Source organism: Vanessa tameamea, chromosome 6 (assembly GCF_037043105.1).
Source record: "Vanessa tameamea isolate UH-Manoa-2023 chromosome 6, ilVanTame1 primary haplotype, whole genome shotgun sequence".
Taxonomy (NCBI): Eukaryota; Metazoa; Arthropoda; class Insecta; order Lepidoptera; family Nymphalidae; genus Vanessa; species Vanessa tameamea.
In genome coordinates this window covers 7,424,220-7,451,057 of record NC_087314.1, presented here as the reverse complement: position 1 = coordinate 7,451,057, position 26,838 = coordinate 7,424,220, and the positions used below count along the sequence as shown (strand labels likewise).

Sequence of the window (26,838 nt, the reverse complement as noted above, 5' to 3'; positions counted from 1 at the left end):
CCACCGCCCATAGATAAGGGCGCTGCTTGAAATATTAACCATTCCTTACATCATCAACGCGCTACCAACCTTGGGAACTAAGATGTTATGACCGTTGTTCTACCTGTAGTTACACTGGCTTACTCACCCTTCAAACCGGAACACAACAATACTGGGTACTGATGTTCGGCGGTAGAATATCTCATAACTGGTCGGTACATACCCAGACGGAGTTGCGCAAAGCCCTACCTTACACATACTTTTATTATAATTTAAAAAAAACTTGAGTTTTAAAAATAATCTATTGTAGTATTAATAATAATAAATATTAATTAATTTTAATAAGGACGTCTTATTTTTTATAAAATATATAGTATTTTATAGTTGGTACATTTTGGACTATAGTGTAAACACAATAAATTAAAAAAAAAGAAACGTAAATTACCGTTGCACCCATATTGAAATCGAAAATAAATTATCTTAACCAATACCTAATCATATATTGCTCGTTAGATAATAGTGTATTAAAATTTACGACGGAAATTAAAATCATTAAAGCGGAATGTCAATTATAATTACTATATGATAGTGAAAATGTAGTTAACATTGGAATATAACATAAAGTACACACTGAAATAAAGCCGCCCTAAATTGCTATAAAGTACCACGTCTGAGTCATGTCGAGCCTCAGCCTCACCGGCGAGATGAAATACGAAACGTAATTATTTATTTGGGACTTTGATAAGGCAGCAGATTTCAACATTAACGGCTAAATTACAACTTACGTACCCAGCTAGTATTGTGATAAGAATTGACACAATGAGTTTTTTGGTCGAGGTAAGTCGACATCAGGGGCGAGCAAATAGCCCAGGGGAAAGGGTCGCGACCTTTATTTGGAGGCCGCGATGAGTGGTTTTTGCTTTCAGTTTTTAATTTGCTGTAACCTATTTCGTAATCTAAAACACTAGGCTTAAGGAAATGTTATCGGTTGTGCTTTGTACTATAAAAATACTATATTTGTTAGTGGTAAATGTCAAAATAATTAATTTAGACAAATATACGTAAACATTTTATACTACGTCGATGAAAATAAATTACGTTAAATTTTTGAATGATTATATTTTTACAGGATTGAAAATTACAAAATTTAAAAGAAAAGTGTCTCCATTACAGTGATATAAAAGATAAAACTGAATAAGGCTTCTCTGTTTGAATGTGGCAACAATCATAGCGCGTAATAAGGATTTATGCGGTCGATGAGGCTTATTGTTCCGAGTTCATATTCTCTATCGTAGCATCAAGTATCGCCTCGCATGTCAAACCAATACGGTATTATAATTGCCTCTTGTGTTGCAGACCCTCGTACTGAAATAAATCACAGCGAGTGAATCAAGAGCGTAGCAATTTCGGGCTTGTTCTAAATAGTGGCCACACCGCTACAACGATACCGTTTCGGGAGACAAAGAGCTCCATTTGTAATTAACTTTTGAAACGAATTGATACGAGTTCCATATTTTTTTTTTATTCAAGCCTATTTAAAATGCTTTTATTTAAATTTAGAAGTATCAATAGACATAAACTTTTTTAATTTTATTTATGCAAGCTATTTTTATTACGTTTAAAAACATCCTTGCTCATAGAATATCTAATTAATACGAGTACTACACAATGATCATGTATTTGTAATTTAAAAAAGATCTTATTCAAATTTGACCTATTTATAAAGTATACATAATAATCAATAAGAGCATATAATAACCAGAAGTTTATAGTATAGAAAGCAGCATTGGGAATCGATAACCGCAAATTGAAATGATGCTAATTGTAATACTTCGTTGTACTAATAACAATACTGGCTGACAGCCACGATATTGGAAGCTAATGAAATTTTGGTATAGCAGAATCGTTGCCAAGTATTACGTAGACGAAAAAACTGAAGTTGCTTGTTAAGCATTAATTGTGAGATAAAAATAAAAGCTTTTTTTTGGTTCATATTGTTAACAACGAAATAAATTGGTAACAATATAAAATATTTACGATTATTTGCTGCGATTTGAATATGTTATTTGTGATTATTGCGACTCTCATTACTAAACATATATGTAAATGAAGTTTCAGATCAACGAAATAATAGCGTGTACGCTAGGGCATCATATCTCGTCAGTGTAGACACGGACATGTTCGTTATGCTTTAATTGAATTCTAACAACATAACGCTTCGTTAGTTCGAAGGATTAAGTGTTGCTATGGTCGCTGAGTGTTGCAGGTTGAAATATAAGAGCAATTTCTATACAACGTGCACGTTGAATGCACGTCTGGATTTTAAATTTTATGACCGTAAACATATAATATCTAAAACATACAGTAATCAATGTAAGGTTTAAAGTTGTTTGGTCAGACGCGAAGACTTCGCTGAAATTTAATTATTATTTAAACTCACAATCATCTCGTTATCGTCATATACGGTTAAATTAATGTTCCAGGTAAGCAGATAAATATTCTACCACATCCAACGCTAAAATTTATTATCATAGCCTAAATAAATGCTCTTAAAATCAATATCTGAAATGATCGATACGGGTGTCAGACAAGGAGTATAAACAATGTACTCACTCCAAGCGGGCGCCGGCACGATGAGGCCGGATATCATGTCGTCGGAGATGACGGGCGGTTCGCTGGGCGGTGGCGGGCACACCAACGAATCGATTATATCGTCCGTGGCCGCGCGCATCACGCCGCTCAGCTCCGGCGGCTCCGTCCGCGACGACCTGCGACCAAACCGCTGTGTTCACGATCCCTCTGCATTTATTATTTCCTCGCGATTCTTATCGCACAGCTAACTGTCTTTCTTTTATACATCGAGAGAAGATTTTAATAGTTTGTAAGGAGGTTGCGATCGTTGGCTAACCTGTGTTCGATCTTGGCGTATTGAAATTAGATTGTAAATATCATTTTAAAAAGTACAAACTAAATGAGTCCTATATAAAGTTAATACTTTTATAAATCCCTCTAATTAAAATCTATACAATAAATGTTTTTCACGAGATTTACAAGCGTAATTCTCGTGAAAAACATTTATTGTTTGTAATAATCAATTTTGATTATATTCCGATCTTTATTGTTGATAGAAAAGAAAATAAATAATTGTAATAAATGTAAAATAAATGTAATGCTATAAGCGAAGTACAAATTTCACTTACAATTAGAATTAGATATTTTTTGGCAAAAAAAATGTTTAATGTTTTTTTTTATATTGTTGTCTATAAATAAAAAGTAATATAATCTAATGAAAATTAAATTCCACTTGTATTTTTAGGTCAATTTAGGTAAATTTAGGTCCTGATATCTAATACATTGCACTATTGCTGATCGCGTGCAGGCTGTCATTCATTTCCGACAGTTCCGTGAGCGCAGAGTTGTATGTAAATTGCATCCACTATACAGACATCTGCTCCCTGCGTTTAGAACGCTCTAGTGTTTGAATTAGAACAGCGAGAAAGTAGGTTGGAATAGGCGTAACAGTTTCTTATGTAAGTTCGACTTAATGAAAATGCAGCACTTTAATGCTGTAGAATGAATTTAATTAATCCGTTCATTGAAGCCTAAACCTAGAATACTATTTTAAGGCTCGCTTGCGAAATACATATGAAGAGTTCACATGAATTGTTATTATATATACACAAAAGTGGTAAGTAAATTATCTATACATATAATAAATCACCTTGTGAGCTTAGTGTGGGGACTGAAACAAATGGAAGGTACATACCATAATAATTAAACGGGTACAATAATTCGTATCTTGATAGCACGCATAGTAAGCACTAGAAATACTTATTTTGAAATAAATAACAATTTCAAAAGTGATCTAAATGATAATTTAATCATATTCTCATTTATCATGGAATTTGAGGGCTATCACATCTTAAATTGCTGTCATATCGGTTCAATTGAAATCGTAAAAGAGAAATTATTTCTTTAATTGATTTTTTTTTAAATTATTTTATTTAAGAGACCTGATGAAAAACCGAAGATACGTTTGAAACTAAACAAAAGTTTTATTACAAGGACAGGCTTCGCTTTTGTGAAAGATTATTTTATTTTCAGGAGTACATAGATAAAAGGTATCATGATGATTCTGCGACGGGGAGAAGATTTCGTCACACTTACCACAATTAACGAGACTAATTTCTTGTCAGGTTTAATATGCGGACGAGAAGCTCAGTTGGTGTAAAAGTTGCCAACGCTCATTCAATATGGGGCTGTAATAATAATAATTCACGCGCGACGTCAAGAGGCTCGGCTGCGGCGCGCACAATGGCGTGCGCGAGACGCGGGTGAGGGCCGCAGGCGAGCGATAGGGTTGCCAGATTTTTTCAGGAACAAACATTCTAGACCCAGTGACTTTAGTTTTATGTAGTTATTTATATGCTGATACTTAATCGGTAATTTTTTAAAAGATGGATTCCTTTCTTTTAAAAGTATACCCATCTAAAAATTAAAGATATTATTCATCTTGTAACCGAGTAACTATACAATTTTGCAACATATGGTTTTAATTGAAAGTGACCTTACTGATTATATTTAGTTTTTCGTGGTTTTCCACAACTTTAAATACGTCTTTCCTTAGTAAATGTATTGAAGTGTATTATTACCAGATTTCACAAATTTATTTCAAAGATTGTGGACTTTTGAATAATTAAAATAACAGGTCGATAGAGTTTTTTAAAGGAAGTTAAAATTTCTAACTCCTATTCAGTATTTAATTTATCAGCCTCTTGGTTAACCTAGCGAGGGAGCATGTAGGTCGTTGCGAGCGCTTCAGTAAACTTGTCGCGGTCGAAAGGTCAGGTGTATGAGGGCGGGAAATGCCGACGCGAGCCTTCCACCCTGCGAGACTTCCACACAAGGAGCGCTTCGCCTCGCTTTGACTTCCGTTTTATTAGGTCCCACGACCCGCTTCCCAGTTACGCTCCGGGCTACTCTCACAAAGCCACGAGAAGCCTTTTATTCATAACGAACTCGACCTCGCTGCATCGAATTATGCGAATCGATGCTAACGAATGCACGCGAAGACCGTTGATTAATGAACAGCGGCTTACTCACCTACCGATCGGCGAAATTGCATGAAAGTGATAATTAATAGACGAGTTTAAACCTTACCTCATCATCATAACCAGCGAGAGTTCCTCTTGTAGCACGCTCTCCAAATACATCATATCTAGGTCAGATACGATCGCTCCATTAATTACCATTATTTCGTCGCCTTTGATTATACCTGACAACAAATTGATTGCATAACATTTTTTAAACAGGGTGTTTGGATTCCAATGCTGTATAGAACGATCTAAGAGTTGCAACATTGATAATAACTTAATTTGTCAACGATTTTCAGTTTTGGTTCCATATCATTGTTAATTTATCAAAGAATGTTCTATCGAGTTTTGAAAACGAAACACCTCTACATATAAATCTTTCTTAACAATTCACAGGGTCCCTGATTGTTATTTACAATCCAATCACTATTTTGAATCAGCTATCACTAAATGTCGAATCGAAAGTAAATAGTATTTATTACATTATCCTAAGTATGTCTTAACTCACAGAAAATATAGATGTATAAATAAGTTCAGATTCAGAAAAATCACAAGTTAAGAGTTTGTCTTGTTTTTTCAAAGACTAACAAGAATTCTAGTACTTACAAGTGAGCGCCCTTTCGTATTCTTACCGAACAGAACGTCGTTATCGACCGAAGCATCTTTGCTAGTTATATAAGTTTCTTGTACCTGTAATTAATAAAGGCAATGACTTTGTGAAGGTTATGTTACCATTCTGCATGGCGACGCTCTTGTCCTCGACGCGGCTGACGTAGCAGCAGAGCTCGTCCTGGCGCTCTGCGTTCTCGATGAGCTCGGCCTCCACGCTAAAGCCCCACATCTGCTCGAGTGTGGTGCGTTGCAACTCCACTTGATACAGGATTTTGGCGCACACTTCAACCACTTCATGAGTGTGGAGCTACATCAATCATCATGATTAGTTATTGTCATAAAAAATATTCATTTATTCCCTTTTTTTAAATTAAAAACATTGAAGTTATCAGAAAAAATATAATAGGTATATATTATTAATTTAGTATAAGTAAATATAAATAGTTATATTATTAAATAATGTAACATATGTTATAATTGCTTTCGACGTTGTCGATTGAGAATCATAGACGAACTTACATAAGTCTCAATGAGATCACTTCTGTGCGGCACGAAGTAGTTGTGGTCTTCCATGTCACGCCGTTTCTTGACCCTCACGAAGTGCTCGAGCGGGTTGAGCGAGCGCCGGGCGCAGGCAGCCGCAAGGAACTCCTCGACCGACATACCTTCGCGCACGCCCACAGTTGCAGTGGTACCTTCGGGTAATGAAACCCTTACGGCGGCTTCGCCTTCTTCACGCGACATCTGTTTTACAATGGGAACATCACAAAAGAACGCCCACATAAAAGTCTCAGTCCATATTTTTAAAAAAGCGAAAAAAAGGAAACAAAAAACCTTGGTGTAATAGACAAAAGGACTTCCAACGGGAATATATAAAGTTCCTGAAATACAGTGGTTAGTTGTATTCTGTATATAGGGATTGTTTAAAATGCATGGATATTGTAATGATGTGGCTTAAACCTCGTTACCGAATAACCTTAATAAACGTTTTTATGAATACATCTGCTACTGTTCATAGTTTTGTGTACAAAAACCGTCACAGTAAAACTTAATTTGGGTAGTAAAGCTGCTGTGTTTGCTCGAGGGCAATTTACCGCTTTCCTTAATAGAGCCGTGCTCGTAATTTGTTCTAGTAACAAGGGCGAAATGTCTAATGACAGGCAGTCGGCGGCTGCGAGTAACTAAGTAATCGTCGCTTTTCGTGACGGTGTATATTACAAGTTCCTAAGATATTAGGAGGCACGCCACCTCGATATTCTAGAGTTAAAGTTTTCCTAAACTCTGAGGAACGTTTTGTGTTTTTTTTATCTTTATAACACTGTAGAACATATAATTAGGAACAAAATATTGTTAAAAAATCTTCTGAAAACAAGAACATATATAAGTTTGTTGTTTATCATGAACCGCAATTGATAATGGTATTCAAGAATTACCATTTTCAAATAAAATATTAAAATGTTGTAAGCTACTGGATAGCAATGAACAGTGCTTCATCTAATTGGGTACGACAGCCTCAGCGCCGCATTCGCTTTTGTAATTCAATTTTTCATGATAATGGATACTTTATTTATACGAGTAATTCTGTGATGTAACTCAAAATCAAAAATCCAAATCAAAATATACTTTATTTATTCAAGTAAGCTCTTACAAGTACTTTTGAAACGTCATTTTACTAGGTTCAATTAATATTAAACTAGCAAGGATTGTTTATTCTACCGAGAAAAAGCGGCAAAAAACTCAGTACATAGTCTTTTTAATGAAAAATTATTTACATATATATAATCGTATATCATTATAATATTTATGAATCCTATAAAAAAAACCAACAAATAGTAACTAGTGATTCTTCATTATATCATTCATGTAATAATTTATATAATCATGATAGGTTATAAAAAAAGACACACAAGATTGAATTTCGTGTGTGAAAATATAGGAAGAATATTACCGACCTGCATGGAACGTCGACTGGAGCCAGAGTTGGATCGTGACAGGTTAGGAGCCCTGCGCTTGGTCGCGCCACGACCAGCAAGCAAGTTGTTCAGCAGCGAGGGGGAGCGCGCGCAGATGAACGCGTGGAATGATGACACGGTGAACACGCCCAGCTTGTTCAGCGTGCTTTTGGTGCCACGCGACACGTGCGTCAGCAATGACTGGAACAATACTTACACTTAGTCCTATGCAACTTATTATCAACCAGATCAACCACAGGATCAGCTAGAGGACGATTCGGGTAAAAAAAATCTCGTTATTTCATTCGCATGTAAAATTTATAAAAATGTACAAAATATGCATAACTATTATATTATAATTTTGATAAAATGCTTAACTGCGTTTTAACTAGGCTTTAAAATTATAGAAAGTTTTAAAAAAAAGTTTAAACTATCCGAGAAGTCCGAATTTGAAAAAATAAAATCTCCTATAATCTCATCATGAAGATTTACACTGTGACCTGAACTATACAATTAGGTTACTAGATTTATCAGCCGATTGTATTTGCGGTAGACGTTACGCATCTCAAAGCCTCTAGAACCATGTCACTCACGCAGCGAGTGTATTGATCGTTATTGTGATTAAAACTAGCTTACCCTTAACATTAATGTTAATAACTAATTAATTATTTGAAATCTATTTTCATTTCAATAAATTGCTTTTTGTTAGTAATAATGAAACAAAGTTTAAATCGAGAAACTATTTTCACAAAATATTTCAAATTAGATATGTTTAATTATTGTAATTAACAAAAAAGTTTAGGTTTAAAATGTAAGCGTTTACGGAGCGAACAATTTCTATTTGATCATAGTGATCTTAACCGTGTAGTCCTTATTGAAGTGTATATAATATGTCCCGCACAGTTACCATAGCATTATATAAGTGTAGTGTATAAGATATAAGGATGATTCAGTCGAATTTAAAGTAATTACGCTGTTCAAACTCCATCAAGCTTGATTTTGTAGCGATATCGCGAATATCTCTCATATTTAAATTGTTAAATGAATGTTGATATAACGAAATCAAAGATAGTATGGCTGCGTCGCTGTAATTGAGTCGAGTATTACATTCGAACGAGGCCGACATATGGAAATATTGTAGTCATTTTTATTCCGATTGTTGAGAGGCAATTTATAGAGGCGTGACATGGGTCGGCGTAACAGATACGATCCTCCTCCCGGTCAACGGATCTGTCAATTTGGGCAGCGAAGCTAACAAATATCACTTTTCTGTCAACTCGATAAAATCATTTCACAACATTTTTATGACTCATATTGATAGGTTCATTTTTTCTATTATGATATTCATAAATCTTATGCGAGGTATTCGTGACCTTTCTGAAATATATATTAATGCGCATAATGTATTACGCTCATAGCTTGGACTAAACCGTTGTTTAATAAAAAATGATTTTTTTTTTCGAATGGACAGTTGCTGTTGGCCAGAGTGGCCTCTACAGCATCGCCGGCCGGGCGACAAAATAAAACCTGACTATTACATTTCATCTTTAAGGTTGTTTTTTTTATTATTTCCTTAAAAATACTCAAAAATAAACAGGTTTATTAAAAATTAAACAGTTTTCTAATAACCAATGAACTCATGATTCCTAAGTAATAGAGGTTTTTAATTTCGATCAATGAATCCAAAAAATTAAATCAAACCTTTACCTTAGGATTAGGTAACTCGCCGCTCTGCAGGCTGGCCATGTAGCATCGAAGTCGAAATTGTTCGCAGTGTAGTCTTTCCAGATTTTCTTCCCATTGCAGCATTTGTACTGCCAACTGAGCTCTCGTTTCCGGATCCGATACAACAGATTGTTGCAGATCTGCCATATGTTTCAACTTGTGATCCTAGATAAAATATATTAAAGTTACAAAAATGGTATATTTTCTAATTTTTTTTAAATATTATTTTAGCGAGTCAAAAAATACGTTTTAACTGTGTTCTAAATTATACAATATAAATTCGTTGAAGTATGCAACATACATATGTCATACTTCAGCTACGGTTAAAGATAGCTCAGTATGACACAATTTGACGGCAGGCGCGGCCCTCAAACTGTACCAGGGCACGAGGTATTCCATGAATATTAATGAGCGCGCGCCACATGCCTGCGATCACTATAACCCGCGATAAACTACACATCTTACACGAAATGTCGGCGGTATTCATTCATCCATCAAATATATTATTATAATCACGTTCAAATCAATTTTCATGGTATATGTTATTGTGAAAATTCACTGTTGCTTATTTGAATCGAATGTAATCAAATGGTAGAATATAAAGATAATAGATCGTTTCGAATCGCAATTATGCAATGTAAATGTCAGTTAAGATATTAGGTCACAGGGGTATTACTGTTATTGAGGTATTACTGCTAGGTACATACATAATCGATCTTAACGATTTTATTGTCACTATATAGTAACATACTATATATTTAAATTTCACTATACATACATATAAATAACAGATGAACAATCCTAAACGATATACTGCGCTAATCTAATCGCAGCGTTTAATTCAGTTAATTTTATTGTTAACATAAGGAATGTTTATTTGATAAATATATGAATGTTTAAATAATAATTAATTTCCTTTCCTAATTTAAATAAAGTCCATATGGTAGGATTTCTAAGAATTAAAGCATTTACAGGTTTGTGGTGAACGTGTAATGATCAGATACTGCGGCAAAGGCTTTGATGCGTGTTGCGGTTAAGCGATGCGGGTCAGAAATTGGCTCGATTTGCACGAGAAACGTCGTAGACCACACGCCGCTAGCACACGCTAAGCGTATATACACTCTCTGATATATAACGTTTAAATGCTACTTTAAAATATAAATATTTCGTAGTAAATTACTTAATAAATCCGTTAAAAGTTCAGGAATGAGAATGTAATTAATATAAAAAGACAATCTAATCTGATATTAGATTTTATTTTTCAAATTCTTATTTTATATGTTTGTGCTATAACAACGTTTTTATCTTAGCTTGATATTGAAAATATTTCTACTATATGTATATAAGTAGGTATTTGTTGCTAACTGGAAGCAAGAATGATATTTATGTGCATAAATAGTGAATGCTTTTGATCCGGTACATTGTACACACTTCAAGTCTTATACCGAACACTGGAGAACTCATCTTTATTAAAAAAAGACTCTTCATGCAATGCTTTAAAGTTGAAAATCGTAAGAATCTATATTAGTTTACAAAAAAGTGAGTGATTCCTACTAGTCAAACAATAGTTCTGTTGGTTCAGACCGACGAGCGGTGGAGGTCGAGCCTTGCATAATATCTCAGTATCCGCATTGTATCATTGTATTCAGCACCTTTCGAATGCAGACTGAAGTGATCTATAATCCCTAACATCTAAGCTTACTGCTGTTTTAAATTAATAGAAAATATCTACCTACATTCTATTTATTATTTACTTACGGATTCAATCGCTTTCTCTAGACGGTAAATTTCTTCTTGAAGTAGGTGAAGCGTTCCCGTTTTGCCGCGATGCCGAGCAAATGCCGCAGCACATGCACTATGTATACTGTTCACCCAGTTTTCGAGCTCAATCTAGGGAATTTGAAAAATAATTGTAGACAAAACTGATTTTGCTATGAATTTCTATTTTTAAATATAAAAGTCAACTGACCTGACACGGCGCTTGAAATAGATATGCATCACCAAAAGCCGTACTCAAACAGAATATGTAATCACGTTTGGGATGTTCAGGTATAGGTTGCATGATGGCTCCGTCGACAATAATGAGATGTTTTGGTGCCGCTTCCACAGAACGGCCTTCACGAGAGTCGCAAGGGTAAAAAAGTAAAGTTGTGCCCTTTAGGCAGACCCAGTAGCCCTTCCATCCTCGCTTACGAGCAAGCTCAATTTGGTGTTTCTTGCGTAGCAACCACTTTTTCACGCTTAAAAATCTATTAGGAATAAATTCATTATATTAATATAGATATTTTTTTAAATATTCGAAATCACCATTAAAGTATAAATCAACTATGACTTTAAAATTTCAAGAGTGACAAACATAAAGGGTATTGGAAAGTTAATGTACGTGCAATCATTTCAGTAATTTTGTACAAAAAACATTTAATAATTACAATTAACAATTTGCTTCTTACTTCTAAGTGATTTACTGATATAATGTACATATTTTAAAATCTAGTTATTGAAATAAATATAATTTGCAATTAACAACTGTCCATTGTAAGACTAATGTACTGTATTATAAATTTTGAAAAAGACAACCAAGATATTTTCTATGAAGTAGCTTAATCAAATCAACCAATCCATTTATTTTATACTAAATGCTTATATTTTAGGAATATAAAAAAAATGGTCCGTCTTATGCTTTGGTTCCTTTGCTAATAGGCTGATTAATATCTAAAGAGGTATATACAATTCCTTTTTTTAAATATAGGTTTGCAAATGGGCCACCTGATGGTAAGTAACACCGCCCATAGACATTAGCGCTTAAGAAATATTAAACATTTCTTACATCGCCAATGTGCCAAAAACCTTAGGAGTTCAGATTTTATGTCCCTCGTGCTTATTACTACTACACGGGGTCACTCACCCTTCAAATCTGTAACAATACTAAGTATTACTACTTGACGGTAGAATATATGGTAAGTGGGTGGTACCCACCCAAAGGGCTTGCCATAAGTTCTTACACCATAAATGCGCTACAACCATTGATCTAAGATATATCCCGTGTACCTTTAATTATACTGGTTTAGTTGAACCTTGAAACATAGTAACCCGAATGTTTGTGGTTGAATAGTAATGATTTGGTGAAATCGACCCATACAGGCCTACACAAAGCCTTACCACCGGTAAGTTGTTATGCGAAATATAACATCAGGTTGGTGAAAATTTGTGAAAATTATACATAAATTAACTAATTGGTTCAATTTTGTTGAAAACTGTTATAAATTTATAAAGCATTATTTTATGTATATAATTAATTTGAATATTAAATAAAATTCAGAGGCCATTTAGAAAATGAGTTTTTTATTTAGACAAATTACTGAATAATCTTTTATAATGATTAAAAAGGTGCTACTCAAATGACTTTCCGTAAAAGAAATTAGTCCTCGAAGGAACTCGTCGAAGGTAAGATATCCTGTCGTCTTTCACAACGTTTTTACAGCGTCTTTGAATGGGTCACGGCTAAGATTTCCCTCCGGTCATTTGGGATTCATGGGACAGGAATTGTTGCCTTAAAGAATATAAAAGACGCTGTAGGCTCTAGGAAACTCGTCAACTTTCTACGATATCACTTTTCTTTGTTTTTTTATCTTTTCCCATCCTTTTACAATAATTTTAAGTCTTAGGATACCCAGGTGCTTTCAGAGCAGTTTTGTTTATATCTATGTACTGGAAGTGTGGGCTTTCCTTTTAAATAAGAATCCTTTTACTTGTAATTCCATGTCAAAAGTATGGAAACGGAATATTAATTTAATTAATTAAAAATAAGGAATTAAACATTGTAAGTTACCCAGCCTTCCTGACAGCACCAGTACAATTGAAAGAAGCGGCAGCGGCGCCTGTCTGTTTGCCTTTGTATGGAGAGTTCATTGCGCTCTCACCGGGTTCCTCTTCATCAGATACGGCTGTGGTCAGCGACATGCGGTCATCATCCGATATCTGTGTAGGTATTAATATAAGAGTGAAATGAGGATTATACACAGCATATAGTATATTAAGGATATTTGGTTAAATGTTATAGAGTTTAAAATTACGCTAATATTTTTTATGTCAAATATACATAATATTTATGTATATTTTACATAAATACTTACGTAAAAATTCAAACAAGTATATTGTTCTTGTTCAACATTGCTTTGTTTACATGTGTAAAGACAGGACATAATGTAATTTTGAAACGTTTTAAAAATTAATCCAACGAAATAAAGAAATTTATTTTTCTTTTCGAGCTTAGCGACGCTTATAGCACTGTATTGCTGCAGTCGCGACATTTAATACCATCCTTGAAATTACGTCTTTAGAAATACATAACATGGCCGATAAAACGCTGTACAGCGGCGAAATGAGAGTTTCCTGGTACTCATAAGATTTTCTTTAACCTTCATAGGATGCTTTTAAGCATTTGCAGAATTAATTTATTAAAGGCAGCTAAGCCTTGTTACGAACTGCATTGTGTCTTCTGTATTGTTAACAAGTAGCACATAGGCGCCCAGCTGATGTGGCATATAGTAAATATTCTCAATGATATTTATCTTAGTGATTTATATACCAATACCTTATTTCTATAATTCATTATTAATAATTTCGTTTATCATCATAGTAATAAATTACGCTGTGAACAATAATTTAACCTTACTAGTATTTTACCTTACCGAATATTATAAATTGAAGTGTACCAATTATTGGACTGTGTTTTATTTTCATAAAACCCATAAAACCTACAAGTGTTAACAGTACGGACTTATATAAGAGTACCTATTTAATGTGAAACAAGCATATTTATTGCATTACCCTTAATAGTGTGGCACTCTACACACATAAACACTGCGTCACTATTGGGATCGTGTAACGTAAGCATAAAATAATATCGAAAAATAAATTGTGTTTGTGCTTTATGTGAAAACAATTTTTACTGAACCGTCGTGAATACACACTTTAAAAATAATTTTAAAATGTAAAAATTTACAAAGAAGAAAAACATACGTTTACGTATTCTTGCTATATTTCACAGTATAACGCAATTTACCGGCACTCGCGCCCTCATTTCCAGCACTGAAAATTGTTACCTCTCTTGCCGTCTGCAGCTAGATATAAATAAATACATACTACAGTTAAGTTATAATTATTATATTATTTATTATAGAATAATTTAATTAAATAATTAATATATTATTATTAACGCTGATCCGTGATCATGATCGTGTTTCACGTTATGTTATTAGTGTTAGAGAAGCTTACGGGTGTTCCCGCAGTAACTTCATTTGAAAAAAGTAAATACTTTTTATCGTTATTCATTATATGGTTGTGGCATAAAATGTATTTACTTAACTAAGACATTTATAAGCCTCTTATACTTCCTTCCCGTATTGATAAATAACACTACTACTTTACTCTGAGATGAAAAAAAAATGAGCAATTGTTATATTACATTTATATTTACTGAAAAAACTTCATTAATCTTTATATAAGCATAGGTATAAGATTAGTGAAGGCGGATAAGTCGTCGGAAAAATATATCGTAAACGACAACTTAAACGTATATATCGTAATCAAAAACTCTTTAACATTTTAATATGCGGAAATGTAGAAATAAGGGTGCAAGATTTATTTACATACAAAGTTACAGGATTAGCTTATAAAACGTGTTAATAAGGAAGGTTCTTTTTATAAAGCGCATGCAGGGCTCAGCACCATGCACTCCGCTCGATGGCACTCGACGTCGCTGGCGTACTTTTGAAAACAATGAGATATATATTCCATGTAAAAACCCAAACAAAGTTGACCATACTATGAATAATTAATAGAAAATAAAAAAGTTTTAGCTTAAAAAATGTATATATGTCGACTCAATATTTCATTCTCATTGTTACATTAGATGTATTTATTCGAGCGAAAAGAATGAGTAGAACTCATACACCAAACATCATAATGACGCAAAGTCGATATTTATCGTCAACTTAATCTAATTTTCTTTCATACAAATATTGGATTACCGTATAGATAGTAATTCAAATATTCTTATCCTAAAATTCCTTATACGAATCGGAAAGAGTCTTCATGTTCTTATTTTGTGCTCGGCAGTTAAGGAAAACACCGTGAAACCTGAATTTGTCAGACGACACTCTGCCCATGTTCCAACAAATCCAATCCAAGATTAAATTCATTAATATATTTCTATATTTACTTACATTACATGTAAGTTACATTTCATTTACCGAAAATGGATGGTGAAGTTTTAATGTTTTGGATTATTAGTAACATAAAACGAGATCGCAAATTATTCTGCAACTTTATAATGAAATACCTATTTATAGCAAGCTTAGTTGAAGGCAGAATTCATAGTTTCGAAACAAACTTTTGCATTGCTAAATCGTTTGCGTGTAGTTGAGTAGCTATATATCGTCAAATCCGAGTTCTCAGTAGGTAATAAGTAACGTTTTACTTACAAACCATTCCGCTCCTTAGAAACTTGAAACTGAAAATTTGATTAATTATATGGAAACAACAGTAAATTGTATAAGTGAGAAATTCTTCCTGCCAACAAATAAATTACACCTACAGATTCTTTTATTTACAAAAACTTAACTTTTTCAGATTTTATTTTTACTCTCAGTTCTGAAAGATGATATCTTTTATCCCAATCCTTGTGCGAATGCTCGTAAATTAATAATAAAAGTGATAAAATATTTTTTTATTATATTATTTCTTTATAAATTGTATAATAATTTGATTATTAAATAGTATATTGTTTATATAATTCAACGCCGGATCTCTAATACTATCATCGCGCTACAAATAATTTTCATTTAAATGACTAGTTCAAAAATACTATATATTTTTTCTTTGCCAGCCAACAAAATATATTAATAGAACAATTAATAGATTTAAAAAATATCAATCATTAAGAGCTAACTTATTTCAATTCTTTTAGCTGATATTATCTGTGGCGCGAAGAATAGTCGAAAAATGCGAAAAGAGATACTTAGGTTCAGCTATAGAGTAGTAAATAAAAGGCCTCATTAGTAGAAAAGGAAATTGCAGCCTCGTGGAGGAATCTAAAATAAGGTCAAAATGTTAGCTATATTTTACTGGCTTTTATTCTTCAAGCTATCCATTGTAAAGGTTATTGTGAAACCTATTGAGCTTCACAGGTACACAAGTGGAACTTTTAAAGCAACCTGCAGTAGACAATGTGTCTTTATATATAAGACTTAATCTTATTTTAGCTCACATAAATGTATAACTCATCTTACCATCACATTAATAAATTTATTTATACACAGAATATTAACTTTTTTGCCTACATAATCTTTTTAATTCATAATTTAGATTAAAAAATTATGAACTCACCTTCCTGAGAAAAGCTTCATTGCAAGTTTGAGCTGTTCCTTTCCAATGATAATGTCGAAACCTTACATTCCCTAACAGCTTTGCACCATGTAACGTTGATACTTCATATACGATTCTTCGTATGTTAAGTACATCTGTACGTTTCTTATACTTGTTTAACTTACGCCGACGAACTATACGTTCGTCTGGCTCGGAATACTCGCCGGTGCTCGTAAGACCTTCCTCTGCAGCCCACGCACTTAGTACGCTTTCTATGAAACTGAACAATTGTTGCACATTGGGTTCTAATTTGCTAGGTATATAGAGGTAAGGCGAAACGGTTTTCTTTGGTACCAGTGATTTTTCTTCACGTTCGTCTTCTGGAGGAGGTGCAACATCGTGATAAGGACAGGAGTGTACCTTGTGGTGATGGTGATGATGATGATGGTGGTGGTGTTTTGCTTTGCGCTTTGGTTCCTTTGTTACCGAACCGCCACCGCCTTCTCCTTTGTCTGCGGTTTCGCCACCACTCGAATGAGAGTCTACACTCCGCTCCCGGTGCGGTTTCGGCCGTCCGTTTGACGTCAGAGCCACGAGGGCACCAGCAGCCAAGCAACAATGGTGCGCGACACAACAGAAGCGTGCGTCTCCTTTGGTGACACCGGTATGAGCTTTATGACAAAAGGAAATATCCGGTACTCTTGCTCCGAGCGCTGCTAAGTGGGCACGGTCGGCGCAAACCTGCATGAGGAGATTTTCTCCAAAGTGAACAGTCTTGTGGCGTCGGCGGCGGAGGTGCATCACTGTGCCGCTGCCAGATAGCGAGGGTGGCGCGGAAGCAGACGCAGGTTTTCCACGATGCTCGGGCACGCGCGCACATCGGGGCGGCGGCACGCGTTGCGTCTCCACCATCATTGGCGAGGAGCGGCGTCAGCGGCCGGCGCGTGAGCGTCACCTCATCACGAGCAACAAGTAATTCGCTTCTTTTTTCTGTTCTGTCTTCACGTCTACTACACTTAACTTTGTTGTATCACATTTTGCATCTTACAGATATTTTAAAATTTAAAGTCATCTTGAATACTAAGACGGTTGAAGTTTCATTGAATTGCTTACAAGGCAAGATAAACGGAGCCGTTTCAGTGTCTAAATTGCTGAAAGGCTCTGTGGAATTTATGTAGATTATGTTATGTGATCAACATGACAATAAATTCTGATTATTTTGTGTTATTGAAACATAATTTCAGTATACAAACATAAGGTATGCACTTATGTAGGATTATTCATGAAATGTGAATTAATTTAAAGTAACGAATAAATAGCATTATAATGTAATTATAAAAAATACGAGACATTATGTAAAGACCCGGTAAAATACTTTTTACAAAAAATGTAAAGGAAAATATAAGCGGAATAACAAGTTGTCGAAGACCCAATGCAAAATTTAAGTGGGTCTGCATTTGAAATAGCTTACTCTCTGAAATGGACTCTAACAAGCTGTCAAGGAATTGTGGTAAAGCGAAATAAATCATACAGTTTATGCTATTAATAAAAGATTTCTAACATGGTAATTGTTTTACAAGCTTTCTTTCTTATTGTTGTTTTCCTAAATAAATATATATATAGTGTTTTGTTTTTTAAAAATTAAATAATGTTCGATGTAGATTAGTGCGCCAATATTTATTAATCAAGGTTCAAAGTGAAATAATAAATATATGTCTATTTTAAATTTAGAATTTAAATAAAACAAAGCTAAAGACGTATAAAAAAGAAAAGTTTCAATAAATATGAACTAAGTTCATAATTATTCCAAATTTCGGCCGAATAGTCAATTATCCTATTTTACTAAAGGTAAGTAAGTTTATTTATTATAAGATTATAATTATTTTATATTATAATTAATATTTATCATTTTTTTTTTTCATGTTTTATAGACACTTTACATTATATAAAATGAGTATATATCGAAGAAATATTTCTACTACAGGTACTTATGTAATTAAAATTGTTTCAAGTAACTAGTTTTAGAAGAAAACCTTAAAGAAAACTAGACTATGAATAATTACGATGCAAGTCGAGGATCGTTAGGGAAAAAAACAAAACGAACGCTGATGCAAATCGGTCAAATTAGGTGTGCTGCGAGATAGCTATAAATGAATTATAACTTTTTCAAATTAAATGTCATTCTATTATTGAATAGGGAATGTTAAATTGCACATCGAAAGTAACGTATATATAAATATCATTTAAATCATATTACAAACTATATTATAGATACAATTATATGACTCCACTACAAAAACAGCAATGGTAAGCAAACCTTGTAATATAACCCTAAATATTATAAACCAAATATTAAAACCCAACAAACAACAATCACATTAGAATATTAATTTGTTTTGATAATTCACAGCATAAGTCTAAATTATTATAATATCTAACAGGTATATTACAATTTTTGATAAAAAATAATGACTTCATAATAAAAAATAAAATTCTTTATCAAATTTACCATGACGTCATTTACATTTAGTTTAGTCCAATAGTCTAGTCATAATCATGACTGATAAATGTACGTTTCATTTGAAATATCTGAAACAATTTAACTATTTAAAAGCTGTTTCTATGTAATAAATTTGATATTAATTTTTTTGTTGTGAATAAACGATATTATTGTGAATAAGCGTTCGATATTCGTTCAGATATTAATCGGTCATTACATGTAATTCAGATTTGCATATCATTTGAAATATGTACGGAGATTTTGTGTGCATATTTTATATGCTATTAATATTTTTAATAGAAAACTAGTACATTTAGTAAAATAACGACTATTCTGATGTGTGGTCATTTACTAGCTTTATAAAACAGACGCCGCCGCCTTCATCGTGTGATTTATTCTGTTTCTAATTACAATCAAAAAGGACATACTAATTTTACTTCCCTTTAGCTGTTTTCAAATTTATTAATCATTTGACTAAGATATGAGACAGTAATCACGATATAACAACGATATAGAGAAATAATAATAAGTTAGGAATGTATACTTTACTAATTATATTAAATTATATTTCAAGCTTTTAAATGTCGCATAAATTGCAATGATTGTGACAAGAATTAAAAGAATAATAATAGCGATTCAACAGGCGTAAATAATGAAGGATTATTCTGACCATGTAAGTTACGTTCTTTATATTATACTAGTGGTAACTAGATTTATAACCTAAATTAAGTAATACAGAAAAAAATCTAATGTGCTATTTTGTGCTCACTCATGGCGTGAAAATGATGTATTTCTTATAGTTTTGTCACGTTTTAATTAAGCTAACAGCCGGCGCGTCCCAAGGGAAGTAGGGCGTGTTATACCACAGCAAAGCGACATTGCATTTGGTCTATCGAGTCGACATCGTGTACCTATAAGTGGATCTCAATTCTATTTATAGTATTTCAATAAACAATACATATATTCAGCTTTATATAGATCAGTTTCTTCTGATATATAATTTCTATATCATTGTAATTGTAGGTTTTAAGTGAGCCCCAAGCAATCACACATCCCAAGACAGCTATTACTGTTGACGATGTCTACGTTTACAAAGTTACAACTAGTTAATTGCTTACAATTTTCATGTAATTAAAGCCAACAGTTAAACTTGAATTATTGTTAGATGCGGTAGACTGTTTGAAACTTGTGCTTTGTGGTGTCGTTAAAATATCGGAAGGTTTTAATTACGAAGCTTAAGGAACAATTGGTAGATTCGTTGCAGATAAGACGCAAGTCTGAATCTAATAGCCTCATTGTTATTTTTAAATGAGTTGAGAATAATAATCAATTTCGCTTTTTACTGAATATCGGTAAATTAAATTACTTGCTTTATTTTTAATTAATAAGTAGTAGTAGAAGGCTGAGATGAAATGAGACGTTTTGTTTCGTGTAAAGCCATGTCAAATTAACGATGTATTTAATTTAATCTTCGTTATACTTTATATTTGAGATAATCAAACTGAGTCACTCAAAAATAAGATTATATTGGATTAATAATATATAGAATTACATACTTAAACGTAATCTTATATCTGTCTTATTACGTATGGTATAATATATATAACTATATGTCCCTAAACAAGTTTTAAACTAACTACTTAAAATAATTATATTTCAAATAGTAGACAGAAACTTTCGTTCAAAATAAATACTTCGTACATGCAATTATATATGTGTCATTAAGTTAATTAGTATAAGGTTTGGTATTTAAAATTGTGAATTTGTTCATTATTTTTATGCTAAATATAAAAACCGTTAATTAAATTTACCTAATTAAACGTAAATTCATTCCTACGACATATGTACATAATTTGACGTCGTTAATTTAAGCCAAATTGTTTAATTATTTATATAATTATGCAATCTATAATTAAAAATTATACAGATATTTCTGAAAAAGAAATATTATAGAATTTAGGCAAAAATAACGTTTATAAAATTACAAGATGAGTGCTGAATAGTAAATTATGCCGAATAGTTATATGTTTGATTCCGTATATGTGAGAAAATGTAATATTGTGTATTTAAATCTTATGTTAAAGCACATTACCAAATAAGATTTATTACACAATACAATAACTTATTAACGATAAAAACAGACATAATGAACGAATACTACATACGGGGTTTATAAATTAAATTGTATTTAATTTACAATGAAATTTTATTTGAGAAAATGAATCTCTTACCGTTTCTGAAAAGAATCTGCTTTTTGAACCAGTGTTACTTTACATTAAAATTATTTCTGTAGCATAACATTCATATGTGTATGTGAGCCTACTTGAATAAAGTATTTCTTGATTTTGAATTGACGGAAGTGACCCGGCGGCGTTTTTTTGCAACTAAACTACAAATTGGATTAAAGTGAAGGTGTGCAACGCAAAAAATAAACCTCAAGATTAGATAGAATTCTCTGTGTACGCTTTTAGGTCAAGTATTGTCGCCGAGCTTTGCATCATACAAATGTTTGACACTTGTGTTTGCTGATTCTACACAAGTTTAAAGTGCTGAAAGCTCTTCACTTATTTACGAGATAATCCTGCTTTACCTTGATCTCTCTAAAATATTATCTGCAATTTAAATCTATTATTTGATCATCTTTTTTCGAAATAAGACAGATAAAAGATTTCAATTCAAGTAACACTTTACTTATTAAATACATGCTATTGCTTAGTACTCAAAATCACATACAAATTCATTACGAAATATAACATTATATTTTTGAAACGATATAAATTTATCATTCCTTTGTTTATAATGGAAAATTAAAATCGAACGAAGGTTAATGACTCATTGATTTTATCAAATAATAATTACACTATTGTTGTCTGTAATTTGTATCAATGAGGGCACTGAAACGATCTAGATGTAAATTTATGTTTTGTATTGCCGAAGTTTCTTAGCTAAGGCATATTTTTGTATATAATTCGAGTGAATTTATTTAAAAACCATTAACAGGTCTGAAAGCTGTGAACAACTATATAGATCTCTTCATACAAGCGTCCTGCATTGCGCCAAATTTCTATTTGTGTTGTTCTATTTGTTCTTTTAATTGGAACAGCAATTACGAGCATGGCCCGGCGTGTGACAAATTAAAAATGTTCATTGTATTCCGAATCATTTAGATCGTTGACAAGTTTTTAAACTATTAATTTTATTTGACACGTCTCATGTTATAGGATATGACCTTACGTTTTAATAACACAATTTAAAAAATGTATAAATGAATACGTCGATCACAATAAAATTGAAATAACATTTTTGAACGAAACGATAAACCTGTGCCAATGTCTATAGCCGCGAGGATAGGCGGAGGTACACATCACTTTAACACACGCTATCGGAAATTATATCTAATTGGATTTCAACATCATACTCTGCAATTTTATCACAAACGTCTCTAAAGATATTTTTAAGTTGATAAATAAATAAGTTTATTCAGTTACATAACCGAGCACTGGGTACACGGAAAACTGTTCCAACGCCCAGGCGGCCCTCACTGCGACTGGATCCGGCACGCGTCGACAGAGGGTGGCTGCGATCGTCGAACTTCGTTACGATTCGGAGAGAAACGATCGTAAGTCCTCGGGCGGTTTCGGGACACGCGCGCCTGCGGGCGGGCGGCACCGCGGCGCCTGTGTGCCCTGCATTACTCGCCTAGTACTACACAGAGCCGACCAAGCCTTTCATTAAATTTCCTTAAATCGAACGAAATGAATGTATTACTTATCAAATCTCTATTAAGACAAGTTAGCTCGTTCATGGAAATTGCTTTCATTGTGACTCGACTACATTGCATACAATTTTATTTTATTTTATATATATGATGTACTAACCAATGATGATTATTTACAGGAATGTAATTTTTACTAAGAAGTAAAAATTATGTTTACTAATTTCAATATAAATAATTTATTAAGTATGTCTAATTAAAATTATAGTTATTTTATTTTCCAGTGTATTTTGTTTAAATAGAAGGAATAACTCAAACCGATTGTACGTTTACAAAAACTGACCGAAGACTAGGTATTGTAAAATTGTCATATAAAGTACTTGACTACATTGATTTACCATGTAATATATAATACTTTTTATTTGATTATTTCGAAACATAAAAATGTTTCCCAATGAAAGTATTGCTAAAGTTTGTTCGCAACGACAGCTATAATCTAATTTGCTATAGTAAATTATCTTGAGGCCGTGACATCTATTAAGTGAGGTTCAAACGAGACATAATTTTACTCTCTATTTTATAAAAATAGAAAGCAGAAAGTTATAAAATGGTATTTATATTTACGAATGAAGGCAGGATGAAAGCATCTGTACCGGTATTTACACAATAAAGATTCATAGAATATATAATACGAACAGATATTGATTGATGTAAATTTTGCCCGTTTTTTCACGTCTTTCGTTTATTATGATCACGATGACATCATAAAAACGGTTGTAATGATCGTTCATCAAATTAAGGTTATCGCCGAGCTTGACATTAAATTTATGAAATTTCGCAAATTCATGTCTTCAAATATGGTGACTTTATTTCACGAAACAAATTATTACATTAAAATATCACGTTTGATTTTTTTATAAGATATAATAAAACACATAGTGGCGGTCATTATGTAGCGGTTATTATAGTATATTTATATTATAAAGCTAATAATATTATATGAAAGAAAGCTCGGGAACTACAAGCACCTTCTGAATCTGTCCGGTATTTTTTATTAGGTTAAATAGTCGTTAACATAACTTCTAGTCAATATGATTAAAGAGCCGAACGGAATCCATAAACGACAATCAATATAAATCTGTATGATTCCGATGAATAGGATCAATATAATGTGAAACCGGAGCATATCTAGAATAATATAAAAAATGTATGTCGACGATCGTAGATCAAATACGAGTGCAAGAATATGCACGATAACGGAACATACTTATGTGTGTCATAATAATATTGGAACATAATAACATGCATGTGCAGCGAGGCTTGTAAAATGTGTCTGGAAATAAGGGTGGATGACATCCCCTTTGGAAATTTGTTGTTATATCTTTCTTCATCCTTTTATATTACTTGTTAAATAGAATAAAGTTTTGATAAATAATTTTATTTATGCATACTGCCTGATTTGTTACAGCTGTCAACATTTTTTATTAAAATGAAGTATGAATATAACATAGTTCTTGTTTAAGTTTAATGGAGTATTAAGAGTATTTATGTGTCCCTTATATACTTTTTTGTATGTGGACACAATAGGAGTTTTATCTCTATAAGCATATAATATAATTTAACTGATAAATTAACTAATAAATTAGAATAACATATGATCGTGGTTAACGTGAAAACAAAATATAATCGACATTAGGATTATATGTGAATTTTTACTCATTCATTTTTTTAAACAATGTTTTTTTTGTAAGCAAGACTTATTAATTTGATACGAGTATGTATGTGTTTTTAAATATATTAATCAATAATTCATTCATTATTAGATATTTTTTGATATTTAAATATTCATCTTAAATGGCAATTTTTTTGTTATTATTCACTTTACATGCCATATAAAAAAAAATTAGTATGAATTTGTATCATATAATGTTTTTAAATGTATGGTTAGAAAAATAAATTGCCCCAGAAATATAGGTCGCTGGCAGGTTGAGCTTGTAAAGTACTGATTAGGGGTCAAATTGAATCAGTTGTTGAGGTCCTTGGATTGACATTATGAATAAAAGTAACTATATTTTTGTGACCTATATAATATAGCTTCATATTTTTAATAATACAAAATACTCTCAACTATCAAGTATCAACTATATCTGTCTTCATAGGATATAAATACTTTTGAATAAAACTTTGAATTCACGTCATCATTGAGTCATCTAATATATTAAAGATAATTGAACGAGCAAACGAACCGAAAGTACATTACAAGGGAATAATATGGCGTTGGTTGCTAAGCGCAGGCGTGAGTTCGTGCCTCCCTGCACCGTGCACGGAGTGAGGCGATGCGACAGCAGGCCCACCGCCAGCATCAGAAGCGTCAGAGCCCCCCAGCTTTAACACTAACTTGAATTTCGCAACCCACTGCATTGACGCCTAAAGGGAGTAGAAGCGGTAGTACGTAATGAGACTAAATTTAAACTCAAAACCTCATCGAATAACCTGTCAAGTATATTACGTCACAATATCCGCTCTAATTATAATTATATTCTACACTTTATGAAATTAGGTATTATAGCGGCGTGTTTATGCCTTGAATTAGAATTTGGCTTGAATTAAAAGATAAACATATTTATTAATACCTTTTTTTGGCTGTTTCATTACAAACGACTACCAGGTGTATATTTATATTTTTATAAAATAAATTTAGATAAATATAAAACTCGAGTAAAAATTGCAAATATACGATAATAAGACTAGGATTTAGGAGTATTGACCTTCTTAACAATGCTTTTTCGTAGTCATGAATATTCAAGCATATTGTTTATTTTTGTCGAGGACTTAAGAAAAAGAAAATACTACAGTACGATTCACTATTACCATTAGGATAGGTAAGCCGTGTCGTATATTTCTAAAAGCTTTTACCATTTGGCTGAAACATTGCCGAAATGTGAGAAAATAAAGAAAAAAAAACCGTATTCAGTATGGAGTAGGTACATTCTTTTCGCTCTTGTCCTAACTCAAAACTTTAGTTTTAAAAGAAAATAAAATATCATGCGTACTTACAGTTGAAGGTCGATATCTTGTATTTACTTACCTGAAAAAGAGAGATATGTAATTAGACAGAGTGCAAAAAAAAAAAGAAAATTAAAGTACAAAAAAATTTATACTAAAATTTAACCTAAAACTTATATTTTTAACAGATAACTAGCCGAATGTAGTCCTCACATAGATAGCGGCTCTGGCAGGACATACAAGGGCAAAAACCATATTTTAAACGACTGCATTGATCACTCGAATCAGTCAAATATGAGATTTAATATGTGAAAACATTCGTGACTACAATCACAACAGTTATAACATATCTCACATTTCAAACACGAGCACAGCAATACAATGTATTAAACACATTTGCTACACATCTACTTAGGATTGTACGTCATACGATAACTGGGGTATTTCCGGAGAAAAATGTCTAGAAAAAGCAATTTTTTCTGTCCATTTGTTACGTCAGCAATAAAAAATTACGCCTATTTGTTTTGAACTCGTACAATAGATATTTATGTCTTCATTTGTTTGTAAGGAATTGTTGATATATTCAGACAATTCAAGGTTTCAATTTTTATAACATACAATACTCCATAGTCGAAGTATTTAACTATTACATTAACCTGTTAAAAAATAATAATTAACTTATTAAAAATACTATTTAATTGAAGTATTCATAAGGGTTGTACATGGGGATTATTGTTGCTATTGTGATACGCGGTGAATTCCTTCTTTTTGCTATGAAAGCGTAGCTCAGTATATCCATTGAAATCCGTAATATTAAAAATAATAACTTAGTTATTTATTTAACACTTTATTATACATACCAAAAATACGACACAAACTAAGTATTGC

General features: G+C 32.6%; 2 protein-coding genes across 21 annotated transcripts in view; one reads left to right on the top strand and one right to left on the bottom strand.

The window, feature by feature from the left end:
- The window catches only part of LOC113393579 (programmed cell death protein 2), a 324,102-nt gene that overhangs the window by 144,343 nt on the left and 152,921 nt on the right, over positions 1 to 26,838 (top strand). The gene's annotated exons all lie outside the window — the stretch shown is intronic.
- Positions 1 to 26,838, bottom strand: part of Sif (still life) — an 85,524-nt gene that overhangs the window by 13,596 nt on the left and 45,090 nt on the right. For 11 of the 20 annotated variants that reach the window (XM_026630181.2, XM_026630188.2, XM_026630171.2 and 8 more), the window contains exons 21-29: positions 13,191 to 13,339; positions 11,331 to 11,610; positions 11,120 to 11,251; positions 9,344 to 9,526; positions 7,637 to 7,837; positions 6,204 to 6,428; positions 5,805 to 5,991; positions 5,140 to 5,254; positions 2,593 to 2,747 (exon numbers count right to left, since the gene is read on the bottom strand). In XM_026630181.2, coding sequence (XP_026485966.2) covers positions 2,593 to 2,747; positions 5,140 to 5,254; positions 5,805 to 5,991; positions 6,204 to 6,428; positions 7,637 to 7,837; positions 9,344 to 9,526; positions 11,120 to 11,251; positions 11,331 to 11,610; positions 13,191 to 13,339 — 1,627 coding nt within the window. Of the gene's footprint in view, positions 1 to 2,592; positions 2,748 to 5,139; positions 5,255 to 5,804; positions 5,992 to 6,203; positions 6,429 to 7,636; positions 7,838 to 9,343; positions 9,527 to 11,119; positions 11,252 to 11,330; positions 11,611 to 13,190; positions 13,340 to 16,750; positions 17,891 to 22,550; positions 22,795 to 26,838 lie in introns of those variants that run through there. The other 9 variants (XM_026630190.2, XM_026630187.2, XM_026630182.2 and 6 more) reach the window with 8 other exon arrangements.